Here is a 24,358-nt window from a genome sequence, read left to right as displayed (position 1 = left end):
ACACGTCCCCATCTTTATTTAATGACTCTACACCACCTGATCCGCTGAATGCAGCCTGCACCGCGGTGACAGGTGACCCTCCCCACTGACAAACTCTCACTTCAGCAGGGCCCCTCCCCAGGACAGCTTCCCCAGCAGAACAGCGGTTCCTTCCCAACATCAGAAATGAATGCTTTCACAAACTCTCTCGCTTTTATACGAGAATATGGTTTCTATGGTGCTTTTGGTTATTATAGCCTTGAAAAAAAGGAATAAAAATTTTAAGCTTTAAACAGTCACTCCATCACCACGTTAAGAAAATAGGTTTAATGCAGGTGGTTCACCTCAGTAAGAATTTCACAGGCACCGGGACACAAAGCAGCGTGGAACGAGGGGCCGCGACTCCCTGCGCTGTGCGCTCGCGGTCCAGGCGGCACAGCCAGAGCCCCGTCACCCCACCCCGCAGACACGCGCCCACCTGCACCCTCAGCGTGGGATGCGGTGGTTCTGAGAAACGAGTTAATCAACGAAAAGCTTCTTTGAGGAAACAGCGTGATTTAGTGCAAACGATTCTCTGCAGCAAGAAGGGATCCACTCGGGTAAGCCCCTCGCCCGCGCGAGGGGAGCCAGGCAGCTGCCCCACCGGGCCATCCGCTGACCTCGAGTTGGAAGATCAGCGAACACAAGCTGGCTACAAACTACACAGCATGATTTGCAGCCAAGTATTTTTTGCTTTCTCTACCTGATTTGGGTTTTTCTAAGTGTCTCTTCCAGTGGCACACACTGTCCTAACCGCCCCCAGGCCACTGGTCTGCCTGGCAAGGCAGGGTCAAAGGGGCCACCACCCATGCTGAGGGGGGGAGCAACAATTTTGGGCAAATCAAGTGTCGGCCTACGTGTCCGGCTCCCCTGCAGCCTGTCTCTGCCTGCAGCGACTGCCAGCCCCCGACAGACAGGGTCAGAGCCAGGGGGCTGGTGAGCCCCTGGGTTCCAGGTGTGTCCTTCTTAAGGTCGAAGCCCACCCTGAACTCCGTCCCTGTGCCCCTCCCCGGCCCACTAGCCCCTGCCACACGGTCATTTTGGCTTTTTACATCCCAGATGCCTTGACCGCCACGAGAGCAGAGGGGCAGCTGTGCCCTTCACCAGCACTGGACACGCAGCCAGGAGCCCAGCGCATCTGCCCCCCGAAACCACGGTGCTCACCCAGGGCCGCGCTGAGCCTCGGGGAGGCCTCTGCCGTCGGATCCAGACGCTGGAGACAAGCGTCTCCATTCCGGGTGTTCTCTTGAACAGAGGCCAACCCCTCCCCCAGAAGCCAGAAAGGAATGGAATTGCCTGCCTAGAAATCCACATTTGAAGGGATTTACAGCATCCGCTAAACGTTCTCAACAGCCCTGCCCAGGATGAACACAGGTTTGCCGCTGTCTGCTCTCGAGCCGGCCCCCAAGCTAGGGACCTGCTGAGGTCCCCTCGAGACTGAGCCCCTCTGTGGCTCCCTGCTAAACTGCATCTAAGCAAACAAGGTGACTCGGGACCCACCTCAGGGTGAGAGAGGAGGGTGGTCTTTGGGCTCTGCCAGGACTCAGGCAGCCCAGGGCAGAGTGAACAGCTTAGTGGCAGTGTGGTGTAGCAGCTAGTGAAGCCCCCGCGTTCCTTAGGCTGAGGCCGGGACCAGAGGTGCGAAGGAAGGGGGCTGTGTGGCCAGGAGGGTCCCCCTCCAGATTTGTTTCTGAGCAGCAGACCCCACTGTATCCATGGGTCTCCCAAGCCGCTGGTGACGCCTGAAGTCACCACCAGACATGGTCCCGTAGGGAGGACAGGGGCAGGGGGGCCACATGGAGGCAGACGGGACAGACTGGCCACCCTCCAGTGCAACCTGAAAAAGTGCAAGCAGCAGCCACTGGCAGGCGGCCACAGGGGACACCGCCCCAAACGTGCACACAGGGAGGGTCAGCGCAAAAAGCCAGCCCGAGGAAGGTGCCAATGTCCCCATTACAGAAGAGTCTCAGCCCTTTTCCCCTGCATGGGAGCTGGGGCAGCACGGCCTCACTCCTGTGCTGCAGACCTCGCCTGGGGGCCTGGCAGGGCAGAGAGGAAAAGGGCCCTGACCACCCCACCCAGGACAGAACGGGCCGCAGGCCGGCTCAGTAAGTAGAGCGTGGGGGCAGGGCCACGCGGCGCCCTCACATGTCCACGAAGACCATGAAGCACCAGCCCAGGCCCCCGACCAGCAGCATGGTCACGTGGATGCCGTAGATGAGCAGCTCGTTCATCAGGCGGAAGTCCACCCGCCGGCGGCCCAGCAGCAGCAGCAGCACCGACAGCTTCAGCTGGAAGCGCAGCAGGACACGCACGCCCAGGTACTGCAGGCAGAAGAGGGCGGCCAGCGCGCCCCAGAGGGCAGCCGTGAAGAGGCTGCAGCTGAAGTAGAGCAGGAAGCGGATGAAGCCGTACAGCCAGCGCGTCTTAACGTAGACGTCGAAGTTGTTGTACTTGGTGCGGGCCAGGTGGGAGGTGCGCACGGGCCCGCAGGCGGCGTGGAGGCAGGTGGTGTGCGGGCCGTGGAAAGAACGCACCCGCCGGGGGATGGGCATGACCGGCATTGGTCCCGGCGGTGGCGCTAGCTTGTGGTGGCAGTGTCCAGGCGTGGGCAGCTTAGGGGTCATGGGCGCCTAGGCCTGGGAGCCCAGAGCTGAGCCCTGTGGGTGCTGTCGGCCTGCAGAGAGAGGACAAAGGCTGGGTCATCCTGATCACTCAGAGGAGGCGTCCCTCCGCAGGAAATCAGCCAGCATCGATGGGCACAAACGCCAGCCCTGGGGTACAGGAACAGAGTCCAGAACTGGGATCTGTGGGCACCTGGGGCTTGCGCTTTACAAACCCTCCCAAGGATACTTCCAAGAGACCCACAAGCAGTGAAAACCCAAAGTGCCAGTTCTATCCACAGCAGTGGGGCGGGGGACCTGCCTGGAGGGGTCCACGTCCAAGCCCACCCTGAAGAGCTCGAGAGACCTGGCTGACAGCTCCTTCCCACAGCCCTCACCCACTGGCCGACCCTCTCTCCTTCAGCAGGCATCACTGCCCAGCCTCTGTGGCCGCTTTACCCAGGGATCATCAAAGCCCTTCAATGGCACAAGCAAGGAGCCACAAGAGGATCGGGATGCCGGACTGGGGTGCCCACAGGTGAACTCAGAAGGTGCCAGGTGGAACAGGTGACTTCCGCAACTTGACAAGCCAAGTGCCAGAGGGACCAGATGGCAGGGCGGGGGTCTCTGGACCTCACATGCGGGCCCTGAACTCTGGCGCTGTCATTCGCCGGGAATGACCTTGGGTAGGCTACCAAACCCCAAGACTGCTCCCTCCATCGAGCGGGGAGCCGTGCAGACCGTGCTGCGCAGGGGCGCCCAGGGGTGGCAAGCCCTACAGACCGGGCGGCAGCGAAGAGAGAACCGGCAAGAGGTCCCCTAGTTTCACCTACTAAGGCGATTTACAGCCGGCCCAGGTAACCGTGGGTGGGAATGAACTCAAAGTCCGCAGCGCATATTAACAAAACCGGCGCGGGAAAGTTGGTGACAGGACAGGGGCCTGCGCCTCCCGGCCCCGCCCGTTCCCGCCGGCGCAGACAGCGCCCGGTCCAGCGGCCTCCGCAGACTCGGCGGCGACAGACTCGCTGTCCGCCCTGGCCCTCCGCAGACCCGCGCGGCTGGGCCTCCCAGCCGCCTGGAGCCCGCCCCGCCCCGCCCCGCCGGGCGCCACTTCCGGGTCCCGCGCCCGCGTCGCCGTGGAGACGGCCCCGCCCGCCACTCACCCGCTGCCCTCTCCGCGGCGGCGCGGGCTGCCCGCACCGTGGAGCAGCCCGGCAGAGCCGGGCGCCGGGCCCGCGGGCTCCTCTGTCTGTCGGCGCTCCGGTCGCAGGGCGGCCGCATGGTGCCGAGGCCCCGGCAGGGCGCCGGCGGCGCGGCTGCGGACCCGGCCTCACGCGCCCCCGGCTGGGGCCACCCGGGCCGGGAAGGGGCGCGCGGGCGCGGCTGCCGACGGGGTTTGGCCCAGCGTGGGCGCCGTACGCTGTCCCTCGGCAGCCACCGTAGGACGGGCTCCCCGCCCCCTCCGCCCGCGCCCGGCACCGCGAGCGCCTCCCTCCTCCTCCTCCTCCTCCTCCGGGGGCTCTCGCCCAGCGTCCCGGAATCGGCGCTTCCCGAGGGCGTGCGTGCGCGCGCGCGTACGTGGGCTGCTAGCGGCCCGCAACGCCTCCGCCCCGTGTACGCCGTCGGCGTCGCAGCTGGCCCTGCGCAGGCGCAGATAGTGGTCGTACGCGCTTGTCGCCCGGGGTCTCCTCCGCGCACGCGCGGCAGGCAGTGTGCAGTGCCCAGGCGCGCCCCGTGGGCGGGGCCCGGGGCGGAGTCTTCCTGTGTCTCCGGAGGTGGAGCCTCGAGCCTAGACCCGCGCCCCGCTGCCTACCACGCCGGGTGCCTGCGAGCAGGGGCGCTGCGGCGGGAGCGCAGGGCGAGCCGCCTTCCGGGCGGGCGCCGGGCGCAGGTCTGGTTCCCTCGAGGCCACATGCGAAGGCTCTGCTCGCCCCGCGCCCGGGACGGGGGGGAGAGGGCGGTGGCGAAAATGGGGGCGACCTCCGACGTTAGCAGAGCTGGGATGGGCAGCGCGGCAGGTGGGGGCAGTCCCCCGGCGTGGGGAGTCGGGGCGGGGCTCACCGACCCCAGGCCTCGGTGCCGACAGGGCGGGGAGGTGATGGGTTTATCGGGGTGTCACCCGTGGGCCGAAGTACAGGGGACAGCCCCGGAGCAGGGCATGACAGCAACTCCGAGGGGTCCCAGGAAGCCCCCAGCGAAGGAAGAGTGGGGCTGGGCACTCACTGTCGAGGAACCCGCTCTGCATATGATCCTGCCTGGTCCCTGTCCGCTGGCAAAGGCAACAGGTGGGGTTTCCAGCACGGAGTTTACTGGGGTGGCTGGTGGGTGGGAGGGGAAGGTGGGATCAGGCCGCCCTGCACCCGGGGGTTCAGAAAGTGGGTGGCCATTCAGACTTGTCGGGAACTGGAACCAAGGGGCTGGACCCCCTGCCCACCAGGCCCAGTCATTGGATACAGGCTGCTCTGGACTCCGCACACTGGCTGTTGGACCAGGGCTGGTGGGTGTGTGGCACTCCCAGCATCATGGGGTGGGGGGCTGGCACACCTGACGGCCTTGGTTGCATTGGTGATGAGACCCCACCCACAGGACCAGAGCCGCCTCTGTCCTGGCCTGAGCTAGAATCCAAAGAAAATCTGGACCAGCAAAGTCCATCAGTAAGTGGTACAGCACCAAGAGCCTTTTTCTTTTTTGGTGGCCAGCAGCAAGTCTCCTGAGAAAAGCAAGTGTCCTTCCATCCTTGGTATCCAGCGTGGGTCGCCTGTCCACCTCCCAAGCTGTGAGATCCACACATTTGAACATTGAGATAATAAAAGCATCTTGCTGGCTGGCTTTGTCTTTTGTCTGTCCTCAGAGCCACTAGAGCCAAACCAACCCAAGAGGGGTCTTTCCTCTTGTGCGGCACCTGCCGAGGTGCCAGCACTTGGAGATGGTACCCATGGCCAGGATGAGGGCGGCGGGTAAGCCAGGTGGTCGCCTGTCACTCAGGGCTTCTTGCATGCTGGTGAGGGCTGTCGTGTCCACGTGTCACGGCTTCACACCTGGTCCCCCAGGTGGCTGATGCCGTTGGAGGAGCAGAGCCAGCAGCCCCCCTCACTGTGGGTTTCCGAGCCGTCCCTGTGGGCCCCCAGCCTTGGCTTCAGCTGGAGTTTATGCCGCCTGCAGCCTGCTGTGTGCTGCGTAGGCACTCACTTGAGAATCAGGCACCCACCCGCACCGCTACTCTGGTCTGGGTACCAAGGGCACAGATAAACAGAGCAGAGTCCTCACTCGAGGTGCCTGCCACCTTGTGACAGGGACAAGCTGAGGAGCAAATGACAGGATAGGGTGGCAGGTGCTATGCCATACATGTGGGCTTCAGACAGGCTGAGGTCCCAGGACTGCTGGCCAGAGAATGCTCCCGGGTGGATCAGCATAACCCGAGGCCGAAAGCAGAGGAGATTATTTGGGGAGTGTGGCTGTCATGGGAAAGGTTCTGACCGTGGCTGTCACTGGCTGCTGGTTGCATCCAGGCCCTAGAATGTCATGCAGGTTTTGCGGGGCCTCAAACTTCTACAGCTTGCGAGACCATCCTTATGAAAAGAGAACAAAATTACAAATACAAAATTTGGGAGAGGCCCTGAAGCTGACACTGCTTTAGAGTCAGGTGAACCCCCTGCGCCAGGAAGACGGCCCCCCTCGCTGAGTCAGAAGCAGGTCACAAAATCAGGTACAGTATGACCCATTGTCAGCACAGATGTGTTCTTAAAGCGGTGGCTTCTGGGCAGGGTCCCGGAGGCAGATGAGTGTTTGCAGAGGCCATTTGTGTGTGGTGGGATTACAGCTGATTCCCACTTGCTTTTTAATACATTTCTGTATTGTCCGATATTGTTTTCAATATGACAAAAAAGCTATTTTGGAAAAATAGAAAGAGGTGTAAGTCAGCTGGAGTGGATGGAAGAGAATCTCTCCAAGAAAGCTGTGACGCTCACTGGCCAGTCCTTAGGTCACGTGGTAGTAGGACAGGACCTGTGGGTTCTGCTTCCTGAATTGCCTGCACGGTCCAGCCTGGGGAGGTCCTTCTACCGCCCTGGCACCTTGTCTACAGCTGATGGTCCCAAACCTTGGTCAGACGTCCCCCCAGCCAGTGTCTGGTCACCCCAGGCCCAACAGTAGCTCCAGCTGTGTGACCTGCAGCCTGCCACCCTACACCCCACTCTCCCAGCTGAGCCCCAGACAGCGTGGGGCAGAGAAGCCCCGTCTGGCCTTCCCCATCTCTGGGCACAACGAGATGGCTGCTGTTTTATGCCACCGAGTTTGGGGTGGTCCGTTATGTGCCCAAATGGCTTGAGTGGAACAATGTGCAGTTTGACATCCTTAAAACCACCCAGCACTCTGCACAGGTACCACCTGCTGCTCTGACACCTGGGGCACGGTGCCTGGCTGTCGTACGGGGGCCACTTCTCCACCGGTCCCTGGCTACAGGGTCCCAGCCCACGTGGGTGGCAGTGTGCCCTGCCAAAGGACCACAGCATCTCCCCCTCTGCCCTGATTGCTCCTCTACCCCTGTGAACCTGGACAGGATGCTCTTTTCCTTGGGGACGGTCAGGTGGCGCCCAGAGGTGGTCACAGAAATGACAGATGGTATTTATGGAGGGCTGAGCGGAGGAGTGGCCGAGAGTGGGTACTCCAGACCCAGCCTGCCCAGTTTGGCTCCTGGCTCCACCTCTTCCTAGCAACGGGCAAAGTCGCAGCCTCTCGGGACCTTGGTTTCCTCTTCTGTACAGTGGGGACGATGACACAGACCTCCCAGGGTTGTGGGACCGGCTTTGCTGGCCCAGGTGAAGCCCACAGAACAGCGTTCAGCTACTGCTCATTGCTGTGCAGCCAACCCCCGAGTGGCCCACAGTGACCCCCTCCTACCTGGGCAGGGTGGCTGGTGTGACTCCTGAGGCTGGGTCATAAAAGACATCGCAGCCTCCGTCTTCCCGTCTCGGACACTCGGGAGAAGCCGCCCTGTCATGCGTGTGCTCAAGCAGCCCGGGGAGGCCCCGCCAGCGGCCAGTGCCAGCTCGGAAACAGACTGCAGCTCCCGCCTGGCCCTCACCGGGCACATCCTTTCTGCAGCCGCGTGAGACACCCCCAGCCAGACCCGTCCACATGGCCTTGCCTTAGCTCCCGGCCTACAGAACCGGGAGAGATACAAAGTGTTTTAGGGGTTGAATCGTGTTCCCTCAAAATCATATGTTGAAGCTCTGAGCCCTGGGACCTCAGAATGTGACTGTGTTTGGAGACAGGGCCTTTAAAGAGGCCATTGGGGTGAAATGAGGTCACGAAGGTGGACCCTAGTGCCATCTGACAGGTGTCCTTGTAAGAAGAGATGAGGACACACACACACAGGGATGACCGTGGGAGGACGCAGAGAGGAGCCATCTGCAAGCCAACGAGAGGCCGAGGGAGCAACGAGCCCGGCCCACGCCTTGATCCTGGAGCCTCCAGCCCCATGAGGGAAAGTTCCTGCTGTCTAAGCCGCCCAGCGTGTGGTGCTCGGTTATGGCGCCGTAGCAACACTTCGCAAGCGTTTGTCGTTGCTTTAAGCCATCGTGTTTGGGGATAACGGTTACATGGGCACAGAGAGCGCAGGCAGCCTCCTGAGGGCGTCAGTCACATGACCTGGCAAAGGGGTAGTGCTACGGCCCCATTCTCAGGGGCTCAGGGCGCAGTCACTTGCTCGGGGTCACTTGGGTGTTCAGGCGGGCGGCCGGGACTGGGGCCACGGCTCAGCCTTGCTGGCCTGAACAAAAGCAACAGCTGTCCCCACGGCTATCTCTGCAGGAACACGAGGGGGCCCAGTTCCACTCACCAGCAAAGACCAGGCCCGGGAGAGGTGTGTGGCCCCGAGTCCTTCCTCCTGGCCTCCTCGCCGCCCGCTGTGCCGGCTGGCCCTGCCCAGGTCTCTCCTAGCCCACTGCAGCGCCTCTGCCGTCAGGGCGTCCTTGTTGCTTTACGTGCTGTCTTACCGTCCGTCCTGCCTCAGCTCTGTAGGGCAGTGGCCGCATCTATGTTCTGCCTTGTTCCTGCGCACAGCGCACAGTGGGGCCCTGCGGCGCCCGCAGGCGTCGGGTGTTTGCTCGCTGGCTGGTTGCCGGCTTGTGCTGAGCATTGAACGTGGAGCCTGGGGGCTTCAGAGGGCCGCAGGCCTCAGCCTGGCATGGCCCAGGGGCAGCCCCGGCTCCCTGCACCTGGCAGTCTGTTCGTGCCGCTGTCTGCCCCAGCGCTGGACACCCGGGAGGGGGCGCGGGCCCACAGATGTGGGCCTTGTGGGTGGTGTCGGAGACTGTCAGATTTGCCGTGATTTCAGAAGCATCCGCTCCTCGCCTCCCCGAGCTGCAGGGGGGAGTCCACAGTTGGGTGAACTCCTCAGCCTTCCTGAGTACACGTCTTCGTCTGTGAGCTGGGCAGCTCATCCTCGCGGCTGCGGATGAGGATTTCGTGATGCAAGGTCCTTAGCCAAAGCCGGGCAAGTAGGTGCTCGATAAATGCTGCCATTGGGAAGTGGGGAACGCCCACTGAATGCAGGCCGTGGGCTTAGCTCGTGGACCCCAGGATTTCAGCGCAGGAGGGAGGGGCCACTCACCTTCTTCTTGGTGGGCGTGGTCTTCTCCGGGGCATCTGGCCCTTGGCCACCCGATGGGTGTGTCCTCACACCCAGACCATAAAGGGGGCTGGAGAGGCTCCAGTTCGAGGTCAGCGCTCTGGCCGGGGCCGCCCACCTCCCCCGACCCAGACCTGGGGTGCGTTTTCTGCTGTGCTAATTTCACGAAAGACACAACTCATATTCCTGTTGATTGAACAGTTTTGTGTTGACATCACTGAAGATTTGTGACCGAGTTTATCATCACCCCAGCGCGTGGGCGATTTGCACGGCTCCGAGGCAGATATATTTTATGGCAGGCTCAGAAGACAAACATACACATTTATATGTCACTTGTTGCAGTATAAATGCTAACTTGTACTTCTTTCAAAACTTTTAATGAATTGTATACATTCTGGAAGATTTATAGGGTGAATGGGGTGGCTCAAAATGTTACTTTAAACATATTTGTCAGTTTGGCAACAGCACCAAAAAAATCTGGAAGATATTGCATTCAGAAATAAATCATAAATAGATGCATCTTAAAAGAGGTTTATTTTGGTCGTTAATGGTTGATGGCCCCCCAGTGCAGGATTTAAAGTTAAATTATGCAAAATCAAAAACAAACCTTATAATACTTAATCAAACATGCATAAAACTGTCAGGCCCAAATAAATTCTCTCAATTAACTTGCTTCAGATTGTGATTGCATTCGCTAATTTAATCACCCCGGAGCAACCTGAAGGCCAGGAACTGATGAATTCCTGCGAACTGCACCCCGGGGGCGGGCAGGGCACCCCAGCCGGGCAGCAGGCCTGTGGGGTGAGGCAGGGAGGTGGGGCAGGGAACAGGCTCTCTTTCCACCTGCAACCTGTTTCTGCTGCCATGAGGCACAGGACTTAACCCCACGTGTGCTGCTGACCTGGGCGGACCTCCGGGAACAAACTCCACCTGCTTTGCTCGGATCCTCCAGCCACGGCCCGGATCTCCCCCGCCCCCACCCCAGTCTTTTTCAGAACAGTGAGAACGAGATATACTCAGAGTGGCTCCGTTTCACACATGTCTCCCCTTCGGAGCCTGCCTGTTCCTACCTGAGATTCCCGATTAAGCCGGGATCGTGTCCTGTGGAGGGTGGCCATGGCCTGGAGGTGGTGCCTGCATCGGGACACAGCCAAACACGCCAGCATGCCCTCGGCCATCCGATGCTGGGCTGCAGGTTTTATCAGCTGCCGTGGGGGTCCGCCTCGTCCCACGGGGCCACCCCACCCTAGAAGGTTGCGATGCTCTCCACCTGGCCAGTGCTTTCTGCAATTATCAAAACGGGGCTGACAGGGCACACCTGGGCTTGCATTTGCCACCCCCCACCCCCCACGGCCAACCACCACTTGACCGTATATGAGAACATGTTTCCATGTCTGTGAATGCTCCTCCTAAATCCAATGTCTCAAGGCCACGGGGAACCCGGCACCCAGATGTACCGTGGTTCACCTCATCATTCCCCGATTGGACGTGTGAGTCGGTGCCAATTTGTTGCTGTTATAAATAATGCTGTGAGGAACATCCGTGTGCATAAATCTGTGTGCAGACACATTTCAAATGACTCTCTCTGGAAGGGTTTGCCGCTGGGGCTGACCTCCCTTCAGTTCCTGACACGTGTCCGAGCACACTGCCGCTGCCCGGCCGGGCTGGGGGCTCCCTGCCTGAAGTCCCCCTCTCGCTCGCCCTCACTGGGGACAGACGCCGTCTCCTGAGAACCAGCCAGGCTGTTTCCTGCCAAGGGAACCTCACATCAGCCATTTCCAATGCACGCAGCAGAGAGCACCCATGCTGAGGGCAGTCACCATGTCATCGCTGGGCGGGGACTTCCACTGGGGGAGCGTCTCTAGGAGGGAGGGCCTGAAGCCCCCAGGGAGCTGCTGAGCCCTGACCTTCCTGGAAGCCGGGAGGGTGCCATCCCGGAAGGGAGACAGTGGCATGCTTCAGGGGTGCTAGCTTGGAGCACCTCAGCTGGGCCGGGGTCGCCCCAGCAGCAGGTGCAGTGGCAGGGAAGCCACCGGGCAGAAGCACAGCCTGCTGCCTCGAGTGTCGGCCCATAGAGGCGCAGAGTTCATGAAAATGAAATAAAAGATGGGCCAGGCTTGAGAACATCAGGCAGAGTGAAAGAAGCGTCACAACACACAGATCCTGTGTGGTCCCTCTCCGGCGAGGTCCCCAGACTCGTCAAGTCCATAGAGACAGGAAGTAGAAAGGTGGGTGTCGGGGCTGGGGATGGGGAGTCAGTGTTTCCTGGGGACAGAGCGTCAGGACCCCATCTGACGATGGACAAGTTCTGTGGTAGACGGTGATGGCCACACAATGTGAAGGTCTCCAAGGCCGGTTTTGAAAGTGCATTCGGAAATGGCTGGGACAGTAAATTCTATGTTGTGTGTATTTTGCCACAGTAAAAAGAAAAGAAAACTAAAGGATATGGAAGAGGACAGACAGGGAGCCCCGGGCAGAGGGTGGGGAGGGCCGTGGCGGGCAGATGGAGGCGGGCGGGAGGGTCCTAGCAAGAGCCGGCGCTCCAGCAGCGGGGTGTCCAGACTCCCTGTTTCCAGCCTCTCTGGGCCGGCTCTGTCGAAGCAAATGGAGTAAGAGCTTGGCTGGGAGAGCAGTTCTGCAAGGGACAAGCCCTGGGACCCAGGGAGGCCTGGGGCAGCATCACGAAGGGCGTCCTCACACCTGCCCATAGTCCCCCAGGGCCACCAGGGTGTCTGGGTCCAGGCTGGGCCACTCAGAGCAGACCAAGCACAGCCACCACTGACAGGCTGCTAAGCTGCCAGCGTTCCCACTGCCGTCCCCGTCCCCAGGGCTGCTGACGCCACAGTGCTTGGAAACGCCCCTTCCCTGTGGCCCCTGTTCTGCTGTCCCCCAACCCTCAGCCACCCAAGGCCCCCTGGGGGGTTCCTGTGTCTACTCGCCCCAGGCCATGGGCGGGGGGTGTCCTAAACTCGCCTCCCTCCTCACTCCTGACGGCCACCCTTGCTGTCATTGACATTTTTAAATTTAATTTTTCAGCAGACGTGGCATTTCCACGATTGCAGATCAAATGCCATCCTGGCCCAGATTAGGGCTGTGTGCTTTGATTCCCCACTTTCTTCTTGTATTGTGGTAAAACACACAGAACGTAAAGTTTACCATCTTAACGTTTCCTCGTGCACAGCCCGGTGGCACTAGGCACGGTCACAGTGTTGTGCAGCTGTCGTCACCACACCCCACAGAGCTGCTCCATCTTCCCAAACTGACACTGTCCCCACGAAGCACTCACTCGCCGGCCCTGTGATCTGCTCTGGGACCTCCTGTCCGCGCGTCCCGTGGGGTTCGTTCTTATCCATCCTTATCCATCCGCCCCCACACTCAGGCCGGGAAGCGCCCCACGTGCCGGAACCCTGCCCCGCCCTAGTCAGAGCAGGGACACCCTCACCCGTCTGCACAGGGCAGGGCCCTCCCTGGGGGGCAGATGGGGGGCGGCCGGGCGGCCCTGCTGACGGACACTGTCGGCTCCTACGGGTACACATCCTTGTACGGCTGTCCCGGTACACTGTGCTCAGGTGCCTGCAGTGTGAACACCCCTCCAATTGTGATGTGTCCCCTCCCTCCACCATGCCCCCCACCCTGGTCCCGTCCTTCCAGGTGCTTCCAACGGGTCCTCCTGTATCCGACTTCCACGAGGGGGATCTTCTCAAAGACAAACCTGACCCACGCGTGGGAGTCCAAGCTCCTTTCTGAGCCTATAGGTTGGCCCAGTCACCCCTCAGGCCACCTTGTCCCCAGGAAGCCCAGCTGCCTATGGCTGCCAGTGTGTGCCACGCCTCTGGGCACCTCCAGATGCCTCCGAGCGTCTGCCCACTGGGCCCTCCTCTTCCTGGGCCCTTCCTGCCCTGCGCTTTCATCCCTGGCAAACTTCCTTTCTTACCCTGCAAAATGCAGCTCAAGGCCTCCTCTTTCAGGACCTTCCTGACCCCTGGACTGGACCCAGCCTGGTACCTGTCCCAGAACCTACGGGTGGGGGGACTGCCCACCTGCCACCTGCAGGGTGGCTCTTTCGGGGCAGGCCTGGGTCTGGCGGGGACATTTGTCCCAGGACTGCCTGGTTGGAAGGAGCCACAGTCAGTCCCCAGGAGTCTGTGAAACATAGCTCTTCACCCCGCACCTGTCTCCGGGGTCCCAGGCATCAGGACCCTGCTCACTGACCCTTCGGTCCTCTGCCCTAGAAGGACTCCTAGAACCCAAAGTGAGGCCGGCCCGTCTCTGGGAGTGCAGGGAATGGGGTGGACAGGGGTGGGCGCAGTAACCAGGCTGGGCACAGGAGGGCAGAGGGAGGCCTGGGCGACCAACCTCGCGACGCAGGGACCCGTCAGAGCAGGGCATCCCCTGTCCTGGGGCTGCTGCTGGTGCCTCGCCTCCCACTGGGTCACAGTGTCCCTGAGTGGCACTGGCGGACACAACCCGACCAGCAGCACCGGGCAGCTGGTCATCACGGCAGGGGCCGCCCACCTCCCAGCTGAAGATTCCGCCCTGGTGGAGAAAACTCCCACTGCAGCCAGTCCGGCGGCCGCCTGGGGACAGGCAGGTGTGCGGCCCGCGGCAGGGGGTGGGGGAACCGCCCACGGCACTGGCCCAGGACACCCGCCCGGGGGACACCCGCCCCCGGGACACCTGCCCGGGAAGGCCCGAGGCCCGGGCAGGCTGGGGCGCCGTCGGCCGGCAGGGGGCGCCCCGGCCCGACAGCACCTGTCCACACTGAGGTCCGCATCCGCAGCGCCACTGGGGGACGGCTGCGTCCCCCCGAGACTGTGCAGACTAGGGCAGCTCCTGCTCCCCGGCGCACCCCGGCTCTTTGTGCCTCAGTTTACTCCTGGGGTCAGCTGGGCGGGAAAGCGCCCTTGGTAGGTGCCAGCGCCCCGGGCGGAGCCGCAGCCCGGGCTTCCCTGGGGCACCCGCCCCGGGGTCTGCACCCTGCGCCCGGGGTCCCTGGCGGGATGGGTGGGACGCACGTGGGGGGCCGTGGGCGGCACCACGTGGGGGCCCCCTACCCCTCGGGCTCAGGCCTAGGTGAGCCGAGCTCCCGGCGGGCGCCAGGGGGCGACCTTGCTCTTCCTGCCGCTCCCGGAGGTCCGCGGCAGCTGGGTGGGCGGGACCCCCGGGGGTGGGGCTGCGGGGAGGGCGGCACTGGGGGTGGAGGGCGGCACTAGGGGGGGAGGGCGGCACTGGGGGGGGAGGGCGGGACCCCGGGGGGTGGGGCTGCGGGGAGGGCGGCACTGGGGGGGGGACGGTGGGGGAGGGCGGGACCCTGGGGGGTGGGGCTGCGTGGAGGGCGGCACTGGGGGGGGAGGGCGGCACTGGGGGGGGAGGGCGGCACTGGGGGGGGGAGGGCGGGACCCCGGGGGGTGGGGCTGCGGGGAGGGCGGCACTGGGGGGGGGACGACGGGGTGGGGAAGGGACGATGGGAAGAGGGGGGACGACGGGGAGGGGAAGGGACGATGGGGAGCGGGGGATGACAGGGAGTGTGGGGGACGACGGGGAGGGCAGGACCCCCGGGGGTGGGGCTGCCAGGAGGGCCGTCCTGCCGCTTCCCTGAGTTGCGGGTTCTCCGGAAGGGGCACAGCGGGGAAGACCCCTGCCAAAGGCCAGTGTGCGCTCAGCCCCCACTCCTGCGGGCCCCTCCTCAGTCAGCAGCGAGAGAGGGACAGAGACAGAGATGGAGAGACAGAGACAGGTGACAGAGACAGAGATATGGAGACCCACTTCCCAGTAAGAACATGTAGGGGCACCCCACTGTGCCCAAGGGCTCCAATTAGCAAGGCGGCATCCGGACACCTGCCATGGGAGCAGGGTGGGGTCACAGTTCCACCAGGAGGGTCAACAGGCTCCTTCCTGCTGGGACAGTCCGTGGTCACGTAACAGACACGGCTTCTTAGGGGAGCCCCACGTCTCTGCGGTGCCAGCGTCTCCCCCCGGGTGGTCGGGGCTGCTGGGGCAGTTGTGGGCAGGAGTCCCACGGCCCCAGGGACCAGTGCATGTCCTCGTCCCGGGGCATTTGGGCTGCGTCTTGGACACAGCCTGGGTCATCTTCCCCCAGGAAGCCCCCGCCCTGTCCACCGTGTCCCCTGCTGTCCAAGTCAGCACTCTGGTAGAAGGCAGACATCCTCCAGGCAATGGCTCTTCCAGACACAGATGTTGTGGGGTTTCTGGAAAGATGTTCCATTCGGTCTGGGAGCCAGAGGGTGAGTTCAGAAGGCCTCTTAAAAGGAGACGGTCCAGTACAAGCATTGGAGTCATGTCGATAGGGTTACACCCTTTAAACATATAGAGAGACTGTATTTTTTAGAGCAGTTTTAGGTTCACAGCAAAGTCGTCATCACCCGAAGTCCACAGTTGGCACTGGGGTCCTTCTTGGTGTTGTACATTCTGTGGGTTTGGACAATGCATAGTGCCACCAGCACAGCGTCCTACAGAGCAGTCTCACTGCCCTAAACCCCCTGTGCGCACCTCCTCTCCCCGCCCCCGCCCAGCTTTCACTTGCTGGGTTTTCTCCTGGGATTCTGGCCAGGCAGGGGCGAAGGTTGACACTGTTCAGGCAGGAGACACAGGCTGCAGGGGCCTCAGCACAGGCCAGCCAGGACAAGGACTGACCGGTGGCCTTGACACACAGCCGCCAAACAGCACTGCAGACTCCATGCAGGGGACACGCACCTGAGAGGCCTGGCTCAGCCTTGTCCTGCAGGCAGCTGTGGTGGCCTCTGGGTGGGCTGCTCACACCCGTGGGCAGAATCCCTGCCACACTGAGTTGTTTTGTTGTCAAACACTCAGGTCATGAAGAGCCACGGCGGCAAATACAGCAGGCCACGGGGCTGGCATGGCATCTGGCCAGCTCCATCCAGTGCTCAGGGAGCAGCCCCAGGGGACTGTCACTCAGGCCTGCGTGGGCAGCTCCGAGGTGGCCCCAGCACTTCACACCACTGGCAGGCGAGGTTGGGTTCCCTGCCTGGGTGTCCAGTGCTCCCCTGCCCAGCCAGCACTGCCTGCTGCTGAGCCCCAGGCTTGGTGGCCACGAGACGCTGGTCAGACGAGTGCACGATCTCGGGGTGAGCAGATGCCTTCTCACAGGAGCTGCCCTGCTGCCCACAAAGGCAGCACTGGAGGCCCAGTGCCTGGCCGTCAGGGCTGTAGGGCGGTACGGTGGTCTACCTGTGTCCACCCTCCCACCTCCCAGGGGCCATTTATCTGCAGATCCAGCCACTGGGGAGAGGGCTAGGCCAGGGCTCCAGTGTGACTAGCCTCAGAAGGCTCACCCATCGAGTGTCAGGCTCCTGGTGACATTCGCTGGTATCTCTGGAGTGACACCCGTGGCATGGGGCAAGCCTCAGTGGCTCTCACCTTGGACGCCCTGGACACAGGCTGCAGGGGGCACGGGTGGGGGATTAGCTTGGCAGCAGGGACCAGTGACTGTTGATATCAGCACTTTGGGGTTATTTATGAATTCATCTATTTCCTGGGACAAGCCTTTCTGTATTCGGTTGCCATGGTAGCCTTAAACCTGGTATCTTATTAATTCTGCACGTTATGAAATAAATATAGATCAGACAATCGCAGTGAAGGTTCTATTTTTTTATTATGCATTTGGTTCTTGGTGCCCGGGGAGGGAAGCTCCCAGCACACAGCTTCTCATCCACACATCATCAGCCTCCAGGTGTGGGACGGCCGGCGGCAGGGAAGCGCTCGTGCACCCCGCCTGAGAGTGGGGGTGAGGGGAGGATGAGGCTTAAATGCCCCAGGGTGTCAGCAGCCCCTGGAGGAATTCCTGCAGCGCCAGGGAAGAGGGAGGCCATTTCCCTGGGGACAGTTTAGCTGGAATTGCAGGGCACCCAAGGGTTGGGATGGCCCCCAGCTGTGGGTGGGACCATGTGGCCCTGCCCAGCCCAGGGTGCCTGGGTGGGGGCTGCTCTGCTGGCCCTGGAGCTGCCTGAGCAGAAGGCGACACCTCATTAGAGGCAGCAAGCCCTGTCACGGTCCCTGATGTCCGAGGGTGTTCAGCTGGGCTGGGAGGGCCTGGAGGTGGGGGAGGGGGACCTGCTATCTCTTTCGGTCAACCTGGCCTTCACTTTGTATCTTTTGGGGACTCGCTAAGCACTTCACATGCCCAGGTGGCCCTGAATCCCCCTCGGCCCCGTGAGGCAGGGCTGTGCCCACCCACGGCTGCAGAGTGCAGACATGAGGTCACACGGGCTCCATTCACGGCCACCAGTATGGGAACCCAGGCCCCCTTGCTGCCCAGCTCTGCGGCCAAGCCCCCCATGCACCCCTGGAAAGCATCCCCACCTCTGTTCCCGCTTGCTCACTGCAGACCGGGCAGGGCCGGTGGCCCCATCCTGCATGGCCACCTGTCCCCTCCACGGCAGTCAGCACCTGCGGCTGGGCAGTGGGCAGTGAGGCTCTGTGGGGCCATAGCCGAGCTTAGCTTGGAGCAGATGTTCCAGAAGACGTTTCTCCCCACGCCTCTCCTGCCCGAGGGTCACAGTCCCGGCACCGATGGTGTCTATGGAAACGCCAGCAGCCTGTGGCGGGGCCAGGCCTTTGCTTCCTCCGTCCACTGGTGACCCTGGGCTCGGGGCCAGGGAAGCACGAGGAACCCAGAAGGGCAGGGCAGGGTGAGTGGAGTCGGGGGCACCTGGCGAGGAGCTGGGTGGGGAGCCGGCCCGGGGCCCTTCAGGGAGCCACAGGGCAGAGCCCCGAACGAGGCCCTGGGACCCTGGGGATGCACCGCCTGAGGCCCGGCTGGGGGCCTGGGGCCAGCCCCTCTGCCAAAGGCCTGGAGGGTCTCCGGGGGCTCCAGTGGGAATCACTGATTCTCTGCAGATTCTGGTGCCATGTGCCAGCTGGGACGCTGGTGGCCTGTCATCCCCCCCACGGCCTGGCCCCACAGCGGCCGATTGATCCTCCACCCCTGCCAGTGGCTGGCGGCCAGTGTGGGCCACTCAGATGCTCCCAGCCCCCGGGGCCCGATCAGAGCATCGACAGAGCCATGCGCTCGCCATTTAATTAAGCTTAGTTTAATTAAAAACCTGGAGTTCTTTATTAGACTCAGTAATTGATTTAATTTTCTGCGGAATTCAAGTGCCAAACACTTCTATCGCGTGAGCTCCTGAATTCCGGGGGGTGGAGACAGCCAAAGAGGAAAAGCTTTTTCCTCCCACGGGTGAGGGTGGGCGAGGCTTGTCCCCAACCCTATATTCCCCTCCCCCAGCCCCTGCCTCCCCTCTCCCGCCCCTCCCCCTCCCCCCAACTTCCTGCCCTCAACCACGGGGGTCCCCCAGCGGGAAAGGAGCCCTGCTGCACAGTAGCTTCTCTGTTGGTGTCTCTGGCTGGGGGTGGAGAGGGGGAGTCCTGGAAGAGTGACACATGCTCCGACGTGGGGTCTTCTGGGTGGGGAGAGGGTGGGGCATGGGGGGTCCATCTGTGGGTTATTTTCTGAAAGTTTGACCCCTGCAGCCCCCTGTACTTCAGGCCAGCGCCTGGCGAGTGGTGAGCCTGGCGGCTGCCACCCTGCCACACTGCGAGCATCCCCTGAGCCCCTCAGAGTGCAGGGCGCTGGGCAGTGGCTGCGCGGGGCCTGCCAGCCCGGGAAGGCGATGCCAGGACGGCTCTGGGCGTTTGCACGCAGGACCCTCATGCACCTGCCCCACAGCTCCTCCCGGGCACCCACGGGGTCCAAGCCCCTGAGCAGTGGGGATGGCAGCATGTGTGGCAACCCTTCCTTCCTCTTCAGAGCCTCGGGGGGCCGCGGGGGTGGAGGCCGGAAACCACCCCCATCCAGCTCAGATGCCCCTGTCTCCCAGAAACTCCATCACAGACACGCCCGGAAGTGTTTAAACAAATATCTGGGCATCCCGTGGCCAAGCCAAGTCGACACCCACAACCGAGCACCACCCGGCGCGCCCAGTCCTGAGCGCGAGGCTCCGTGGCATGAAGGACATTCACACAGTGCAGCCATCGCCACCGTGCGCCCACAGCTTGCCCACCTTCCCGCCCGCCTCTCTGTCCCCAGGAAACACCGACTCCCCCCGGCCCCACCTTCCTTCTTCCTGTCTCTGAGCTCCACGACCGTGGGGACCTCCTAAGAGTGGGTCTGTACGGGATTCGTCCCTTAGGCTGACCTACGTCGCTCAGCACCACGTCCTCAGGGCTCATCCCTGGGCGGCGCGTGTCAGAGGTGAAGAGAATGTTCTAAAGTGGACCGTGGCGAGGGCGGCGCTCCCATGAATGCGCTAAAACCACTGAAGTGTGCCCTGGCGCTGGGTGAGTGGAACGGCGGTGAATTATTAATGCATCTCGATAAAGCTGTCATAAGACAGACAGGCCGAGTCCAGGCCACCTGCCTGCCGGGCCCCAGCCCGCCCCGGGCTCTGAGGCTGAGCTGTAGGAGCCAGAGCTCGTGGGTTTCCACCAGGCCCTACGCCGAGGCTCACACGTGGGTCCCCCCAGACGAGAAGCTTTTGAAAACTGGTGGCTTGGAGAACCAAGCCAGCTTTCTTCCCCTGCACTGAGACCCCCACCCCACCCTGCCCGCAGAGCCCCCAGCTGTCTCTGCCCACTCCAGTGTGGGCTCCCGGCAGCACAGGGAGCTTTCCAGAACTCTCTGGAGCTTTCTGAGGCTGCAGCTGCCTAGTCACAGCAGTTCTCTGAAAGTGAGTTCTGCTCTCACTGGGTCCCAGCATGACCGGTACCCGCCTTGGAGCCCACAGCCCAGGGCCCGTCCTCCCGGCCCAAGGGGCAGCACTGGCCACGTGTGGGGAGGGGACCCCGTGGGTGGCCACAGCGGAAGGCTGGTGGGATCCCCCGGCACAGCAGGGCCTCCTCCCCGCCGCCCTCCCGCAGAGGCTCCGCTTCCCAGGGAGCATCCCGGCACCGCATGGCATCCTGGTTCAAATGAAGGGTCTTCAAAGGAGCGGGGGGTGAGTGCCAGCGGGCGGCCCGGGACCCTGTGCTCTTGGAGATCACCGTCCCTGCGCCTGCCGCTGCCGGGCGCCCTCAGCTGCCATGTCCCCACCAGCCCACGAGCCCCACGGTGCCAGCCGAGGACCCTTCCCGGGAGCCACGTGACGTCTTCGGCCGCCTCTCCAACACGATGTCGCGCTGGGCCTGGAGGGTATTGATTTTGCTCTATTTTACTGTTTTTAACTTAATGACTAGAAACCCCAAACAAATAAAATTTCCTTTAAAAACTCACGGAAATCAATGTGTGAGGCCAGAATCACTATTCTACGAGCGGAGGGACAGTCCCCTGGGCTGTCCGGCACTGTCGCCCGTGGCCAGCGGCTCCCTGAGGGCTCGGGAAGGATCCTCGGTGGGGGGCGGTGTGCACGGCCCCCTTCCCTCAGAAAGGAGCCCCCGCTCTCTGGCTGGCGAGGCCGTTTAAAAGCCTGTCTCCAGGTTGTAAAACTGGAAAAATTTAAAACATGTTTTTCCTCTGTCTCCAGGGTCCCAGGCGGCCTCCGGCGGGGACCCGGGCTCTGACTCCTGGGGAGGAGGGGCTCGAGTCAGCGCTAACATGGGTGGCCCGTGGGCAGGCTTGAGGGCAGAGCCGCCCGGTCCCAGGACGACGGGCCCTGGGATGTGTCCCTCAGGGACAAGCCGACGCTGTCGGGCCGACCCAGGGCTGCTGGGTGGATGCAGATGCCAGAGACGTCCCGGGAACACCCAGCACAAGGTCTCCTGGGGGTCCCAGGGTGGCAGGGGCACCAGTCCCTTTTGTGTAGGGAGAAACTGAGGCAGGGTCTGGCTCTGCTCTTCCCGTGAGACCTGGAGCGAGTCTCCCGCCCCCGAGGGCTCCAGGCTTGTGGTATAAACCAGGGCACGTGAGGGACACCCCCACCCTGCACTGAGGTCCCCAAGCCAGGCCTGTGCCCTCCCAAGTCTGGTGCCTGGGAAGGGGACCTGCATCGCCCCCCCAGAGGCCCAACCTGAGCTCTGAATCCAAGCAGCACCCCCAGGGGTCGAGATGGGGGCGCCCGCATCATGCATCGGAGTCACTCGGGAGGGTTTCAATGACGACCCTCTGGAACCCAGCGGGGCCAGTTACAGGGAAATCGGGACCCGTGTGGGGGGGAACCCATTGCTGGGGCCAAGCCGAGACACCCCCCACCCCGAAGCCCCACGTGTGGCTGGGGTGGGTCCCCTCTGCTCTTTGCTCACCTGCCCTGGCCCCTCTCTGGGCCTCCTGGGGTTGGTGAGTTCAGACATCAGTTTCCATTTGGGGGACGTTCTCCCCCAGCCCTTCGTGGGGGTGCCCTGGCCCCCCACCAGCAGAATCCCGACTCCCCAGAGGCCTGCCCACGTGTGCACCCCCAGCCCCTCAAGCCACCCCTCCTACCATTTCCCAACAGTTGGGTGCCGCCAGGGCTGCCCTGGCCGCCTCCCCTGCCCCTCACCCCAGTGTCACCCTGAGGCCAGCATGCCCCACTCAGGCCTGAGAGGGAAAGAGCTGCTGCCGGCATAACCAGGCCACGGCCCAGCAGGACCACACCGTCCCCTCCTCACCGCCGAGGAGGGCGTCCCAGGGGACTTTCCAACCGGAGCTGAAGGAGCCCTCAGAGCCTCCAAAGGGCCTCCAGAGTCAGGGTGGAGGTGGCAGGTCTCAGGAAGGAACTGTGCGCGTGTGTGTGCGCATCTCTGTGTGCGTGTGTAGTGTGCAAACACACGAGTGTGCGTGCATGGGCGTGTGCGTGCACACGCGTGCGAGCAGGTACACATGCCACACGCTGTGTGCAGACCTGCGTGCGTGCTGTGTGGGGTGCACCTGTGTGTGTGTGTGAGCACGTGCAGGAGCCACGTGCACCACGGGGGAAGAGCGTGGCCTCCAGCACAGCTGCAGGGAGCCGTGAAGTCCCTTGCGTGGAAGACCCCGTCCCCAGACAACTCCGGAGCCGGAGGGGCGCCGGTCACGCGTGGTGAGCGGGCAGAGCTCACCTCCCAGACCCGCCAGGGCGGCCCCCGGCCGGCGCCCTCCCTCCGCCGAGTCCGTGTCATCCAACTGCTGCCGACGGTGAGGCGCTCCCCGCCTGCCAGATGTTCTGCAGGGTTCAATTGTCAATGCCGTTCGTCAATTATTCACGGGGAGGGATCCCTTTTTCCTTAAAAAAGCAGCAGCCCAGGAGCACAGGATGGTTCGTGTTACCTGGTCTGCAGGTGCCAACTTGGGGCGGCGCATAGTGCTGGGGGCTGGGCCCCGGGCAGAACGGGCCCAAGTCCAGGGCAGGCCGGGCCGGAGGGGCTGTCCGAGGGCCCCTCAGCTGGAAGCCCCTCCCCCCCGTGGCCCTGCGATCCTCACAGCAGCCCCCCAGGGGCCCCCTTGACAGAGGGTGTCTCCCTGGGCCGGCGTGTCTGGAGGACACAGGTTGGGGCTCGTGGTCGTCAGGGCTCCTGCTCCCCGGTGCAGGAGGTGCCTGGGTGTGTGTGGCCAGGCCTAGGCCCCTGGGACTGGCCAGCAGCAGGGCCATTAGGGGTCAGCGTCCACCCCTTCTCCTCTGTGGGCAGCGGGGCGCTGAGTTGGGTGCCAGGGTCGGGACGAGAAGCGGCTGCCCTGACTTCCAGGGAGGCCCACAGGTCCCTGGGAAGCTGGCGGGGTGGTCACAGCATCGTGTCCACTCAGAGACACTATGTGGCCCATGTGGGGGGGGTCGTGGGACCTGGGCAGCGCAGACCAAGGTCCAAGATCTCATTTAGAATCAAGCAGGAGAGGCTGGAATCGCCTCTCGGGTTTCGTGGAGGGCAGGGCCTGGGAGGGGCAGTGGTGTCCTCAGGGCCGAGGTTGGAGCCCAGCGCTCCAGAACCCAGCCTGGCTAGGCCTCCAGGGGTCACTGGGTGGTCACCCCCACGCCCCCTCCAACCCCAAGAGGCAGGTGCTTCCCTGGGTCCATTTCAGGGATGAGGAAACTGAGGCCTGGGCTGAGTGTGCAACCGTGCAGTCCAGGCCACGCCGCAGGCCAGGGCGGAGCTGGAATCAGAGCCCACCACGGCCTAGCCCGAGCCCAGTGCACTAGCAGCTGACCTGGCCCCCACAGCCGGACAAGGAGACCACCCAGGCTGCTTCCTGCCACGCCTGTCACCGCAGCACAAACGGGGCAAAAGGACACGTGTCATTTCAGCGAGTGTCTGGTGTCACGACATCTGATCAGGCCACTCACTCGTCAATACCCGTCCTCAGGGGCCTCTCTGAGGTGCCTGAATTATGCACGAGGCCAGGCCGCTCGGTGACAGATGGAGTTCCACACAGTAACCGGAGCCAGGGCCGTGGGCACCGCCCCAGGGGGACGAGGACACCCCCATCCCAGGGATTCCGCTGCTGGGGACAAAGAGCGTGCATAACGCAGGTCCCGGGACATCCCCTGAAGTGCGTTTGCTCCTCTGTGAATCCCAGGCGGGTGGCCCTGGTGTGTTCTTCTGGCCATCGAGGCTCTGTCGTGTTCTGGGCGGGGCGCCTGGCCCTACGGAGCGCGGGTGGGCGGGAAGGCAGCTCAGGAAGGGCAAGGCCTAGCCCAGCCTGGGGTGGGGGTGCTGCCAAGGCCCTTGTACCCTGGGCACCAGGGCTGGGCTGCAGTGGAGGGACACAGGGCCCCCCTCAGACTGGGGACACCACACCTGGCATTCCCCGGCGTCGGCGCTGTCTGGCCCAGCCCCCTCCGAGCTGCCGGCAGAGCCTGGCAGCACCTGACCTGCACCGTGACAGCCAAGTCACAGCCGTGGAGGGCTCGTTCCCAGGGAGCCTAAGGGACAGGTGCTCAGAGAGGGTGGCATCGCAGCCTCCAGAAAGGCAGTGGGCACCCTGGGCCCAAGGTCTAGGCGGAGCCCGCTGTAGGGTGGGGGCAGAGGTGTGGGGGACTCTCTGGCCCGCGCCCTCTCGCCATGGCAGCCGGTGGGTCTGCGCTTCCCGGCCAGGACACGGCCTCGGGCCCCCGGCCATCCCACGGGCAGCCGCTGGCACCCCTGGGCCTCCCCCCACACCTGGGAGGACTGGGCAGAAGAAGGGTCACTCCAGCCACTTCCAGCTGGTGCCAGACCCCCCTACCCCCTCGTCCCCTAGGCAGGG

The 24,358-nt window shown here is 63.1% G+C and overlaps 1 protein-coding gene across 2 annotated transcripts; it reads right to left on the bottom strand.

Moving 5' to 3' along the window:
* Positions 1-309: 309 nt before the first annotated feature.
* On the bottom strand, positions 310-4,024 carry TMEM250 (transmembrane protein 250). Of its 2 annotated transcripts, none has more exons than XM_069474818.1 (2): positions 3,785-4,024; positions 310-2,695 (listed from the first exon to the last, which is right to left on the bottom strand). In XM_069474818.1, the coding sequence occupies exon 2, from the start codon at positions 2,643-2,645 to the stop codon at positions 2,163-2,165; it is 483 nt and encodes a 160-aa protein (XP_069330919.1). In that variant the 5' UTR covers positions 2,646-2,695; positions 3,785-4,024; the 3' UTR covers positions 310-2,162. The 2 variants fall into 2 exon arrangements, with proteins under 2 accessions (XP_069330919.1, XP_069330918.1); XM_069474817.1 differs by lacking the exon at positions 3,785-4,024 and adding an exon at positions 3,455-3,671.
* Between the last annotated feature and the right edge of the window lie 20,334 nt (positions 4,025-24,358).

The sequence above is a fragment of the Eulemur rufifrons genome, chromosome 7 (assembly GCF_041146395.1).
Source record: "Eulemur rufifrons isolate Redbay chromosome 7, OSU_ERuf_1, whole genome shotgun sequence".
Classification (NCBI taxonomy): Eukaryota; Metazoa; Chordata; class Mammalia; order Primates; family Lemuridae; genus Eulemur; species Eulemur rufifrons.
Note: the sequence above shows the minus strand (reverse complement) of the source record. Positions and strands in the feature narration are given on the sequence as shown.